This window comes from Ipomoea nil, unplaced genomic scaffold, assembly GCF_001879475.1.
Source record: "Ipomoea nil cultivar Tokyo-kokei standard unplaced genomic scaffold, Asagao_1.1 scaffold1681, whole genome shotgun sequence".
Taxonomy (NCBI): Eukaryota; Viridiplantae; Streptophyta; class Magnoliopsida; order Solanales; family Convolvulaceae; genus Ipomoea; species Ipomoea nil.
The window spans coordinates 1-14376 of NW_017618109.1; the positions used below are offsets into that span (position 1 = coordinate 1).

Below are 14376 nucleotides of genomic sequence, written 5' to 3' on the forward strand. Positions count from 1 at the left end.
CAACACTAATAACCTAATAGTTAGACTTCCAATATGGTTAGGAGTCTGGTTAGAGTTTAGGAGACCTAAAGACATGCAACAACCACAATGATGGCCCGTGGTTATATAAGGTTACTAGTCCTCTCACTGCTCACATTACATACCTCATACACCATCTAGAGAGTGTTGAGTAGAAGTTAGAGACAAAACACCCATGTAAACTCTGCAGCAGTTCAGATCATTCAACCACCATCAACACGAGAACTATTGATGGTGGTTAGTGCGATCCTATTATCACATATTATAGGTTACATATGATATATTTAATTCTTACAGTTGGTATCCGAGCCATAAATAATCTTTGCCTGGTTCTTTTTAATTGCATATAATATTTTCATATGTTGTATAAATATTTGTATAATTGAGATACATATGTAAATATTCTTGAGTTCACAATTATATTTTCTAGGTTGCTGAAAATAATTTTTCGCATTAAGAAACAAAAAAAAAAAAAAATCAATTGGATATTATATTTTTTTTCTACTACTTCACCATTTTTTCTACTGCTTCGCCATGTTTTGTCACATCGCCGACGGTCATTGTTGTTGGTGGAGGCGACGACTTTTTTTATTTAAGCATTTTTTTTACTTGTTCCGTCGTTTTTTCCTGCGGTTGCAATCAACAATGGAGTTCCGGTGTTGGAGACGGTTTGATGGCGATGCAGAGGAACCTTTGGGTGGACTGGTTTGCGACGTGGCTGTGGCGTCGGCGTTGCGTGGAGTCCAGGTGGCGTGGCGGCGCTGGGTTTCCCGACGACGATGCTGCTGTCTGCTTTCCTATTGGCGACGTCGGTGACCTTTTGGCTGATGTTTATCTTCTATGGCTAGGCGTCGCTTGTGTTATCGGTCTGTGCTCTAGGTTTACTATTAGAGAAGATGATGATGAGCCAATTCGGCCAAACCTGGGCTCCCTTAATTTTTTTTTTCTGGGCCTGTTTTGGTTTTGGATTCCTTCAGTTTAATATCTTCATCATATATGGACTTCTTCTAATTTAATTATCCAATTGAATTTTTTTATTAAGTCTATTATTAAATTATTATTCAACTTTGAATAATTATTTAGTTTCAATTTTCAGTTGAATTTTAATTTAATAATGTTTTTCAGATTGAATTGTCTTAAGTATTGCAATTTAATTGTGGAGTATTAGTTAGTAATATGCATAATCTGAGCATGATATATATCTCTTTACTACAATAATTATTTGACTGCTATAATTATGCCTGTAGAAAAGCATGTACTTTAAGAATAAATTTAGAGCATTTTTAGGTCTGAATTATATGCTTATGCATGATTTAGTGCCTTTTAGGGGAATTAGTTCCTTTAAGGTTAGATTTTGCATATTCTTACTCTTCAGTTATTACTCTACTCGTGCTCTTATAAAGATCTTAAAGCACATAAAGTACATAAAACGATTCATAGTTTACCATATTCAAAGCCTTATCCATAGGTGAATTTACACTCTTTAGATCTCTCAAATGATTTTACTTACACATGAATTATGAAAGTTTCTTGGGAGGAATACTAGTTCTATGGCCTTGGCTTAAAGGCCTTGTTGCTACTAGTCCCCTTGCGATGCTACTCTATCTAAGGAGTTAATATTTAACTGAGCTTCGTCTCGACCAACTTTCTTGTGAGTATACCTAAGGATTGTCTATCATATTTTGGTTTAATCTGTTTGTTATTAGGCTTTCTTGCTAGTGCGATTATGTTTTATTTTGGTCAATTATAGAGTAGCCACATCATCTTTAATTTATCAAAATTGCATATCAGGTTTTACTTACATAAAGTTAAGGCAAGAATATTGTAGTTAATTCTGCGTAATATGGAAAAATTTAGCTCACATGCAATTTTGTTATATTTGTAGTGTTAATTAGGATGAAATACTAAACTATTATCATAATTTGCCCACAAGGATTATGTATCGCATATAGTTTGGTAGTTTTGTCATTAAGGGTGGAAAAACTCAAATCGTACCCATTCCGTTTCCACCATTCAGTTTTGATAGATTCATTATGCGTAAAAATTTAGTCCACATGCAATTTTTATGGCATCCGAATTTATCTTTTGCATAATTTTACATTGGTAATATTATGTACTTCAGTATCTCTCTCTATTTTTTGTGCCTCAAAAAATACTAACCAAGCATTCATTATTATTCTTTATAGCAGCTCTACCTATCACTCAGTCAATAACTATTGAAGTTCCTATCCTTAACTATGACAACCACAATTAGTGGAAAGATGCTATTCTTCTGAATTTGGAAATATTAGGGTTTGATTATGCTATCTGCAACGAGAAACCTCCCGCGATTACTGAGGAAAGCACTGAGGCAGATGTAGCGCTATCCGAGCAATGGGAGACAACAAATCTCTTAGGCGTGCTCCTCATTAAGTCAAAAATTTCCAAAGTGAGTCGTGGTTCCGTTGATGGAATTAATGAAATTAAACCTTTTCTCAAGGCTATTGATGAACAATTCGTTGATCAAAGAAATCTTTGGCCAGTACCCTGATAATGCAGTTTATCATATGCGTCTTTCCACTGTCAAAGCACGTGAAAACACATTATGCAAGTCAGGGACATCGCGGCTCAGTTAAAGAAGTTGGAAATTACTCTTCCAGATGCTTTTGTGGTGCATTTTGCACTAAATATCTTTCCTCAAGATCACATCACATTTAAGGTTTCCTATAATACGCATAAGCAGGAATGGTCTATCAATGAATTGATCACCATGTGTACTCAAGAGGAAACAAGGCTTATGACTGAGCTTGGGGAGAGTGCTTTAGTGGCCATAACTAAGCCTAAGAGAAATGTGGAAAGTCTAAGGCATCTACTAACATGGCTGCTAAGGGGAAATTAACCCAAAAGCAGATATTAATAAGGTACGGAAGTGTTTCTTTTGTAAAAAAAGGGACACATGAAGACGGATTGTATTAGGTTTAAGAAATGGATGTCCCAAAAAGGTAATATTTCTTCTTCTTTTGTTTGTTTCGAATCTAATATGTCAAAAGTTAGTACGAATTCTTGGTGGGTTGACTCTGGTTCATCAATCCAAATTGTAAACTCTTTGCAGGGACAAAACTGAGACAGTCGACGAGAACTGAGTGTTGCATCTTCTCTGGAAAAAAGATTGCATCACAAGTAAAAGCTGTCGGAGTTTGCACATTAGTTTTGAACAATGGTTTTGTACTGGCGTTAGAAAGACATTTTATGTTCCTACCTTTTCAAGGAACTTAGTTTCAGTTTCGAGACTTGTACCCTTTGGATATTCATTTGAATTTAATACCAATTATTTCAAGTTATTTTGTAATTCTACTTGTGTTGGTACTGGTGCATTGTCTGATGGTCTCTTTCATCTTAACTTAAAGAATAATTCAGTTTATAATTCTTTACCGTTTTGAAACCCTAAACCCTCAAGCCACAAGTTGTGCACAGTCTGACTCATGGTTGGAAGCCATGAAGGATGAAATGAATTCCATGAAGGACAATGTGGTTTGGGATCTTGTTGAGTTGCCTAATCGGGCCAAGGCTATTGGCTGGGTCTTTAAGACTAAAAGAAACTCATTAGGTAACATTGAGAGATACAAGACCCGACTTGTTGCCAAGGGATTTACTCAAGTGGAAGGAATCGATTACAAGCAGACGTTTTCTCCTGTATCAAAGAAAGATTCACTTTGGATCATTCTGACATTAGTTACACATTTTAATCTTGAGTTACAACAAATGGATGTGAAAACCGCTTTCCTTAATGGTGATCTAGAAGAGGAGGTTTATATGAAACAACTTGAAGGTTTCTCTTCTAGGGGTGGTGAGATAAGCTTAAGAAATCTATATACGGTTTAAAACAAGCTTCCCATCAATGGTATATCAAGTTCGATGGGGTAATTTATTCATTTAGTTTTGTTGAAAATCCTTTAGATCACTGTATATACCAGAAGGTGAGTGGGAGTAAAATTTGTTTTCTTGTTTTATATGTAGATGATATCTTACTTGCCACCAATGATAAATGGATGCCTCGTGATGTCAAACAATTTCTTTCTAAGAACTTTGATATGAAGGATATGGGTGATTCCTCTTATGTTATTGGCATTAAAATTCACAGAGATAGGACCTGAGGTATACTGGTTTTATCTCAAGAAACCTAAACAAAGTTTTAGAGAGATTTCAGATGCAAAATTGTTCACCTGACGTTGCTCCCATAGCTAAGGGGAACAAATTCAGTTTGGACCAATGTCCAAAAAAATGATTTGGAGAAAGAATTCATGGAGAACATCCCTTATGCTGCAGCGGTTGGATGTCTTGGATATATTCAAGTCTGTATAAGGCCGGACATTGCTTTTGCGGTCGGAATGGTCGGACTTTACCAGCACAATCCGGGTTAGACCATTGGAGAGCTATAGAGAGGGTTCTAAGGTATCTAAAAGGAACCAAAGGTTACCAGCTTTTGGGTTTGGGCAGACGGACTATTTACATTTTGTCGGTTATTCTTATGCGGACTTCGTTGGCTGTGTTGACTCTCAAAAGTCAACTTCAAGGTACGTCTTTACCATAGCCGGTGGGGCTATTTCATGGAGAACTGTTAAACAGTCCTTAATAGCTATTTCTACCATGGAAGCCGAGTTCGTTTCCGGTTTCGAGGCTACTTCACAAGGTGTGTGGCTAAAGAATTTTATCTCTGGGCTTAGAATTATGGACTCTATATCTAAGTCGTTGAAAGTCTATTGTGACAACTCAGTTTCAGTCTTCCTAGCTAAGAACGACAAAAGTGGAGTCGGAGTAAGCACATCGACATCAAGTTCTTAGCCATTAGGGAGCGTGTAAAAATAAAGTTGTATTCATTGAACACATTAATACTGCGCTGATGTTAGCAGATCCCTTGACTAAAGGCATGCCTCCATTTAAATTCAAGGATCTGGTTCAGAAAATGTGACTTTCATCCACTTTGTAATTTGTATATATACATTCAGTTTCAATGAAATTCTTTGGCATTCAGACATTTTTCTCAATTAAGTGTGTACACCTTCATTTGCTTTATATTACTGAGAAAATGTACTTCAGTTGAACTAGAAATAAACATATGGTTTGTTTCATTAAGTTTTGTTTCCTAATTAAGTGCTCAAGGGAAGTTTGCATTTGATCATAATGGATACTACTCGTGCTAATGAGAACATATCACTATGATTGGTGTTTTCTGTTATTGAGTTATAGTATTTACACCAAGTGGGAGAATGTAACATTTTCCTGTTATCATTATTATAACATTAAGATAAGTTATGATAATATTAAGTACGTATTTGATATATGGTGCAACACTAATAACTTAATAACTAGACTTCCATTATGGTTTGGAGTCTGGTTAGGGTTTAGGAGACCTAAAAACATACAACAACCACAATGATGACCAGTGGTTATATAAGGTCACTAGTCCTCTCACTGCTCACATTAAATACCTCATACACCATCTAGAGAGAGTTGAGTAGAAGTGAGAGATAAAACACTCATGTAAACTCTGCAGCAGTCTAGATCATTCAACCATCATCAACACAAGAACTGTGGTAGGAGGTTAGTGCGATCCTATTATCACATATTATACGTTGCATGTGATATATTTAATTCTTACACTTACATCATCCAAAAGCACATTGTCAGTAGAAGTTACTTACATTGTAATGCAAAATATAAGAATATTCAAAACGGAGGTAATAACATTATGCTAATACAAATATAAATAAATAAATAACTTGATACGCCCCTAGAAGTCATCTAACACAAAATTTTCTAAAAGTCACAACTTATATATATATATATATATATATATATATATATATATATATATATATATATATATATATATATATATATATATATATATATATATATATATATATATACATATACTCGTTAAAGTAATAGAAATTTGTATTTTACCTTAATACTAAAGTCAAAAGAAACAATGTTAATATCTTGAGTTCTAAGCACCCTGCAACGATATAAAAATATAGTCATTTGGTACAATGAAATCCAAAAATAACACAAGTTAGTTAATCTGTATTTCTTTATATAATAAGCAACAACTAAATTTTTGTCTCAATTAACTTTATGTACCTGTTGAATGTCATCACTAGTTACAGTTCCAAGTGATGGTAAATCTCTATTTTCTATTCGGATCAACCTACTTTCAAATACATTCATGTGACTCTTAAGGTCACGGTTTTCTTCATCATTCTCATGGAGCTTAGCCTCTAACTCTTTGATATAAGTAGATTTAGAGTCATTAAAATTATTTCGCTTTACTCCACCCCCATAGCTATATATACATGACCATGGCGCTGCTGTCTAAAATGTTTTTCAACAACCTCAAGGTTTGAAAGTGATGGATTGATCATAATAGTCTTCACAATTTCATCCTATAAAAAGTTTACAATAGTCAAAAGTAAATGAAAAGGTATCAAGATAAAAAATAAACAATATTATGCAAAGGGACTAAATAATGATATTTACATATTTTGCTTTTTCTCTCGTCCCATTTAGTTTTTCATTTTTGCATCTTGTCTTTAAGAAAATTACTCTCAACTCAGGTGGTGTTGAATCTTTACCTCCCTATAAATTGAGGAAAAAAAAAGTCATTTTAGGTGAAGAACTTCATAGATAACTACCACAAGTATAGTTTAATTAGTACATTTTCATATATGATTTCTCTATGTGGCGGTGTGGTTCATTCCCTGTGCGATGATGCATTCACATATCTAATGCAGACCTATTCTTAGTATTTTGTTCATTGATCTTCTGCATGAATTTCAAATGAAACTAATTATTTAAATAAAATAAATAAATTTTATAATATGTAAAACCATCTTTTCTATAAAAGCATACCTGAAACTTTTCTATCATAAACTTGTTAGTGACAGGCAACTTCCAATCTTCAACATTTACTTTAGGTGGAACATTTTTTAAAGTCTCAATCTTACTTTTGCAAGGCCTCACAAATTTTTCATTCAAAACTTACCTCCAATTTGTCCACAAAGTACACATATGCTCTAGGGTATCATCATGGTATAATTCAATATTGGGATTATCAAAACATTCCTATAAGAATTTGTAAGAATACATAAATCTTTTAATTTAAATATCAACACACAATTATTAAATTTGTAAATAATGTTAAATAACTAATGCATAGAAATATTTTGATTGTTTGGCACTATTAACTTAATACCTTTACTGTTTCCCACATGCGCTGCTTTTCTGTGTTTTGTATATCCTTCCATGAAAGCACTTGCATTGGACAAATATTTCGATCACGCAGGATTTTTCCTATGTCTTGACCAATATAGATGATTTTTTTCCACTGGACAATTGTTGTAGAATACAATATCATGTTTTTCTCCTTTCTTCAAAGCTGCTGATGGGGTGAGGACCCCGGCCCACGAAAGATTGGCCCAAAGGAGAGCCCAAGATGGGAAAGGTGGGCTTGTGTCAGGAGAAGCCCAGTGGGTGCTTGGGCCGAGTCCAGGAATCGGCCCAGGCCCAAGCACGGGGACCTAGCTCGGGATTGCTAAGAAGAGCCCAGCAGGAGCTTGGGTCGAGGGCGAGGAGTCGGCCAGGCCCCAAACCCAGAGAGAGACCCGGCTCAAGGAGCCGTTGGGATCATCAAAGAGACTCTTAAATAAGGAACCGTTAGAGCATTAAAAGGCTGGACTTGGTCCGGCTGTTACGAGCTTGATAGAGCCGTTGGCCGACTCAGTAAAGGCGACCAACGGCTCGATACTTAATTAGTCTTGAAGTCGGCTAGTAAAGGCCTTCAAGTCAGTGGGGGAGGAGCCGCTATATAAAGGCTCCTCCACTCTTGTAGAGGACAGACACAGAAGAGGACCCGGAGAGGGAATAGAAGAGATTCTAAGCAAGCACTTTCTTTCCTTTGAGACACTCATTTTATTGAAAGGTGTATCCTCCAGCTAAAGGTTGTGTTGGACCTCCTTGGGCCTGAAAACCCAAAAACCATCACTGGCGCCGTCTGTGGGGATTGAAACTAAGAGTCGCGTGTCTTCCTGAGCAAGGCGAGTTCTGGAAACGACAAGAAGAATCTCAGACGAATAAGAAAAACTCCTGACATGGCAGGAAGTGAGGAACAATCGAGCCGACACGATAACAGACTGGGGGCGGACTTGAGAAATCAATTGAATCGGAGAAACACCCGGAGCCGGGAAAACGAGACAACACCGCCACCGACACCACCGATGAATCAATAGCCGCCTCAGGTGCAGTTTACGCCTGAGCAATTACGTGCGATTGGGCGTGCATGCGCCGAGGCGAGCTGAGGAATAAGAGAACGATCCGTCACTCGCAATCAGCAGCCGTCTCATAGGCCCGATGACCGGCAACCGAACCGCCAGGCCGAGAGCCAGCCGGTACAGTCCATTCATTCTCGGTTGGGTCCGAGCGCCGGACGACAGTCGGCAAGAGAACGACTGGGTCGGAGGGAACCCAGTCGTGCCCCGTTAGCTGCTCGCGGTCGGCAAACTGCACGTGAGAAGAACCGTACCAAAAGAACCAGGACTGAAACTCGCCGTGTAGAGCAGCCCGTCCACAACCACGACCAACCGGCCGAGTCTGAGGTCGGTGAGAGCACGGAATCAACAGGAAACCACACCCGGGAGAGGGTCGAAGTGGCAAACTTAGTCCAAGAAGTGCGAAATTTGAAAGAACAGATGGAGGGAAAAGCCAAATCCCCAGGACGTACGTTATTAACCGCCCTACCCTTCTCGGACGAGGTCATGGCCTTTAAGATACCGGGTGATTTCAAGTTCCCGGAGCAGGCCACGTTCGATGGGACCGGCGATCATCGAGAGCATTTGCTAAGCTACCAAGCCAAGATGCAGGTCTTGGGAGTTCGGGACCCGGTCATGTGTCGCGCTTTTCTGCCCATGTTAAAAGGACCGGCACAGAGGTGGCTAGTGGCACAACCACCAGGGTCGATTCGTAGCTTCGAAGAGCTAGCGGACCGCTTCATGAGCCATTATGCCGCTAATATCAAACCACAAAAAGACCTGACACACCTGGGCGACATTCATCAGGATGAAGGCGAGTCCTTGAAAACTTATCTGGCTCGCTGGCAGAAGGAAATCCAGTCTATAGAGGAGGTCGAGGACCAGACGGCACTCACCTTCTTCATCGAGTCCTTGCGGTCCGGTCAGCTATACCGAGATCTGCGGGACAACCGCTCGGCTACCTACGCGGAAGCCATTCACATGGCAAACAAGAGGGCCAACACAGAGCAGGCTATGAAACACAAACGACAACGTGAAGTCGGCGGATCCGCCGGCGGAAAGAGAACGCGAGCCGAAACCAAGGAAAGGCGCCCGGACGTAACCCGACGACCCGAAGTCAGGCGACCTTATGACAGGCCCGCCGTACACCCCTACCGGCCGGCTCCCGAGTGGCCGATGCATGAAATACAAGCGGTCGCCCCGCCGCCGCCTCCACCAATTGACGACCGTGCCACGAGCGAGGAGACGGGTAAGATCTCTAAATACTGTCGTTACCATAAATCTTATACCCACAGCACAGAAGAATGCTTTTACCTGAAGAAGATCATGGAGGGTATCATCCAGCAAGGAACCCCGCCTCCTAATCAATGGAGGTGGAGGTCGGCCAATCGAGGGGACGAGGATCCCGCCGCTGCCGCCGAGAGCGGACTGGGCAAGAATTCGGCATCCGAAGAAGACGAGGCCCAGTGGCGCCAAAAGCCGGTTATCAACATGATAGTTGGCGGGCCGGAAGGTGGAGACTCGGCAAACACTCGAAAGGCCTGGGCTCGACAGCTGTATGTTGGGACGGTGTATGGGCGCGAGGAGAACTCCAAGAAGGTGTGCCGAGAGCCCATCACTTTCACCGATAGGGATTTACCGGCTGAAGAGACGCCGCATCGAGACGCGCTGGTAATAGCCATGGATATCAAGGGGGTAGTCGTTCGCCGAATCCTGGTCGATACCGGGAACAGCGTCAACGTGCTATACCTGGAGACCTTCATTAAAATGGGATTGACCCGAGAACAGCTAAATCCCGTCAAAACTCCCCTTGTCGGCTTCACTGGGGACTCGGTGGAGGCGGAAGGATCCATCACCCTACCAGTTGAGCTTAGCAGTTACCCCGATATACAGAAGCTCAGTATGAAATTCATCCTGGTGAATTTGACCTGCTCGCATAACGCTATACTCGGACGACCGGGTTTAGAGGATCTAGGAGCTCTGATTTCAATCGAACACCTCTGCCTGAAATTCCGTACGCCGAATGGGATAGGTACGGTGCGCTGCGATCGGAAAGTCGCCCGAGATTGTTACCTGCAAGCCTGCCGAGGGATGGGCAAGCGCGAGACGCAGGTCCATGAGATCACGGAAAGGCCCCCAAAGAAAACAATGATACCTCGCCCGGAGCCGGCTGTTGAGCTGGAGGAAGTCGAGATTGATCCTGAACAACCGGACAGGCAGGTCCGAATCAGAGTCGGCCTCCCTCAGGAGGTAAGAGGAGAAATCATAAAAGTGCTCCGGGAACACCGGATGGTTTTCGCCTGGGGTCCAGAGGACATGCCCGGTGTCGATCGATCCATTATATCGCATCGACTCGCTGTAGACCCCGAGCATCGACCAGTCGCACAAAAGAAGCGGTACCTGGCCAACGATCGGAGAGAATTCGTAAAAAAGGAGGTAAGCACGCTGCTAGCGGCCGGACATGTCCGAGAGGTCAAATACCCGGAGTGGCTGGCAACCGTGGTTCTTGTACCAAAACCCCCGGCGTGGCGGATGTGCGTCGATTATACCGACCTCAATAAGACTTGCCCTAAGGACCCGTTCCCATTGCCGCGAATTAATCAGTTGGTTGATGAGACCGCCGGGTCAGCCTTCATGGATGCCTTCAGGGGGTACCACCAGATCTTCATGCATTCGGCGGACGAAGAAAAGACCGCGTTTCTAACACCGGATGGGGTCTATTGCTATCGAGTCATGCCCTTCGGGCTTAAGAATGCTGGAGCCACTTACACGCGAATGGTGGCCCGACTGTTCCAGCACTTGCTGGGAAAATCGATGGCCGCATACGTCGATGACATGCTCGTCAAGAGCCAAGAAGAGAGCAAGCATGCGGAAGATCTGGCCGACTGTTTTAAAGTGATGATAAGATACAATCTCCGGCTGAATCCCAAGAAGTGTGCTTTTGCCGTGCAGGGTGGAAAATTCTTGGGCTATATGGTCACAAAGCGAGGTATTGAGCCTAACCCTGAGAAGGTGCAGGCCATCATCGACATGCAGCCTCCCAGCACCGTAAAAGACTTGCAACGGTTGACTAGCCGACTGGCCGCCCTTAGCCGCTTCCTGAGCAAGGCGACGGATAAGACTGTGCCTTTCTTCGAGGCCATGAAGAAGAAGGAAGGATTTACTTGGACCGCCGAGTGTCAGCAGTCGTTCGAAGAGCTGAAGCAATATCTTTCAACACCTCCGGTATTGTCTACTCCCCAGGCCGGCGAGCCCTTACTTTTGTACTTAGCCGCCTCCTCTAAGGCGGTGAGTTCGGTGCTAGTTCGAGAAAAGGAGCGCGTTCAGCACCCGGTTTATTACGTAAGCCGCTCCCTGAAGGCCGCCGAGTCACGGTACACCGCCCTGGAAAAGATTGTATACGCGTTGGTGATCACCGTGCGGATGCTAGCACCGTACTTCCAAGCCCACACCGTTCGAGTGTTGACTGACCAACCGCTTGGGAGTGTCCTGCGAAACCCCTCGTCGTCTGGCCGACTGGTGAAATGGGTCGTGGAATTAACCCAGTATGGGATTGAGTACCAGTCCCGACCTTCCATAAAAGGTCAAGCCTTGGCCGACTTCTTGGTCGAGTGCACGGCGAGCGAAGAAGAGAAGGAGCATGCCACTGAGACCAATTTAGGCGAGTGGTGGGAAATGCACGCGGACGGAGCATCGAGTCGACGACATTGCGGGGGTGGAATTATGCTCATCACCCCGGAGGGATTCCGGCTGTACTACGCCTTAAGCTACTTGTTCCCGACATCCAACAACGAAGCCGAATACGAAGCTGTGCTGAATGGTCTCCGCCTCGCCAAGACCCTAGGAGTCGAGCGACTGAGAATCAAGATTGACTCCAGGTTGGTGGTTGGGCAAATATCCGGCGTGTGTGAGGCTAAGAGCCCGCGGCTGACTTTATATAAAGAGCGGGCGGTTGGGATGCTAAAGGAGTTTGGAGCCTACGAGATAGAATATATCGCCAGGGCAGATAACGTAGAAGCCGACATATTATCTAAGATTGCCTTAGAGGGAGTACCGGACCACCTTGTGAAGATCTGCTAGAAGGAGGAACTGGATCGACCGAGTATCGAGGAAACGACATTAGAAGTCCAGCAGGTAACCGGCAAGGAATGGGACAGGAAGAAAAACCCGAGATGTTCTGGATAGAGGACATTCGGCGATTCAAAGAAGCAGGCGAATTACCGGAAGATCCGGGGGTCGCCGCCAGGGTCCGACGAAAAGCCCCTTCTTTCGAGATTATTGATGGACAACTGTACAAACGGTCATTCGGAGGTCCTTTGTTGAGATGCTTGCTCAGGCCCGAGGCCGAGAAAATAATGGACGAAGCTCATAGAGGCATCTGCGCCGCACACCAGGGCGCCCACACGCTCGCCCGCAAGTTAGTCGTCCAGGGGTATTATCGGCCGACTATGATGCGAGATTGCATCGAGTGGATTTCCAAATGTGGCATTTGTCAGGCGTTCGCCAGAAAGGACACTCGGCCGGCTACCTTCTACACACCGGTCACCACGGCTATCCCATTTGCTAAGTGGGGAATCGACTTATTTGGCCCATTACCGGTAGCCCCCGGGGGCCTGAAATTTTGTGTCGTGGCTATCGACTACTTCACCAAGTGGGTCGAGGCTGAACCGTTGACCACTATAACCGAGTACCAATGCCGACGCTTCCTATGGAAGAGGGTGATTTGCCGCTTCGGCTTGCCCGGGCATATTGTCAACGACAATGGGCGACAGTTCGACTGCTAGGCGTTTGCTGACTTCTGTCGCCGACACGATATCCGCCATACCAAGGTCTCCGTGGCGTATCCGCAGGCCAACGGGCAGGTCGAAAATGTGAATCGGACCATAGTGGACGGAATCCGAAAGAGATTGGAAGACATAAGAGGAAATTGGGCGGATGAGCTCGACCGAGTCCTATGGGCTTATCGCACCACGCAGCGGCGAGCGATCGGAGAAAGTCCATTCTCCCTCGCGTACGGCTTCGAAGCCAAGGTCCCGATTGAAGTGGTCGAACCCACTCACCGGGTCCACACTTATTCCGACACGGAAAATGAGGAAAATCTTCGAATTGAGAAAAATTTCCTAGAAGAAAGATGAGAAGCCGCGAATGCTCGGATAGTCGAGTATCAACAAGCAGTAAAGAGATATCGCGATCGAAGGATTCGCCCACGAACCTTCCAGGTCGGCAATCTCGTACTACGAGACCGGCAAGCAAGCCAGCCCACGGAAGGTGGAAAGTTTGCGGTAAAGTGGGAAGGACACTATCGCATTACCGCGGTGGTCCAGGCCAGCACCTACAAGCTCGAAACTCTGGAAGGCAGGCCCGTAGACCGGATCTGGAACGTCGTCCACTTGAAGAAGTTCTATCAGTAGAAATGGTTAGGCCATGTATAGGCCCAAGGGTCTTAAACGACTTGAATAAAAGAATACGAATTACTGTCAACCACCGCCTGGGCTCGGCGAGAGAAAGTTAGGAAACAAGGGCCCAGACCCTTAGTCGTTTCCGAGAAAAAGCCAAAAGGAGTCGCCTCGACTGAGAGACTCGGCGAGTATATAAAGAAACAACGGGGCACTGACCCTAAACTGTTTCTAAGATAGAAAAAGCCTAAGGGGTCGCCTCGACTGAGGGACTCGGCGAGAAAAAGTTAGGAAACAAGGGCCCAGAACCTTAGTCGTTCCGAGAAAAAGCCAAAAGGAGTCGCCTCGACTGAGAGACTCGGCGAGTATATTAAAGAAACAACGGGCACTGACCTAAACTGTTTCTAAGATAGAAAAAGCCTAAGGGTCGCCTCGACTGAGGGACTCGGCGAGAGAAAGTTAGGAAACAAGGGCCCGACCCTTAGTCATTTCCGAGAAAAAGCCAAAAGGAGTCGCCTCGACTGAGAGACTCGGCGAGTATATAAAGAAACAACGGGGCACTGACCCTAAGCTGTTTCTAAGATAGAAAAAGCCTAAGGGTCGCCTCGACTGAGGGACTCGGCGAGAAAAGTTAGGAAACAAGGGCCCAGACCCTTAGTCGTTTCCGAGAAAAAGCC

The 14376-nt window shown here is 43.7% G+C and overlaps 1 protein-coding gene and 1 long non-coding RNA gene across 2 annotated transcripts; one reads left to right on the plus strand and one right to left on the minus strand.

The window, feature by feature from the left end:
- Positions 1 to 6365: 6365 nt before the first annotated feature.
- On the minus strand, positions 6366 to 6739 carry LOC109191542. The gene is made up of 3 exons (XR_002055943.1): positions 6716 to 6739; positions 6538 to 6636; positions 6366 to 6443 (listed from the first exon to the last, which is right to left on the minus strand). It is a non-coding gene; the product is annotated as an uncharacterized LOC109191542 (long non-coding RNA).
- Positions 6740 to 8744: 2005 nt separating this feature from the next.
- Positions 8745 to 9621, plus strand: LOC109191541. Its single transcript, XM_019342172.1, has 2 exons — positions 8745 to 9552; positions 9599 to 9621. The coding sequence occupies exons 1-2, from the start codon at positions 8745 to 8747 to the stop codon at positions 9619 to 9621; spliced, it is 831 nt and encodes a 276-aa protein (XP_019197717.1).
- The last annotated feature ends 4755 nt before the right edge of the window (positions 9622 to 14376 follow it).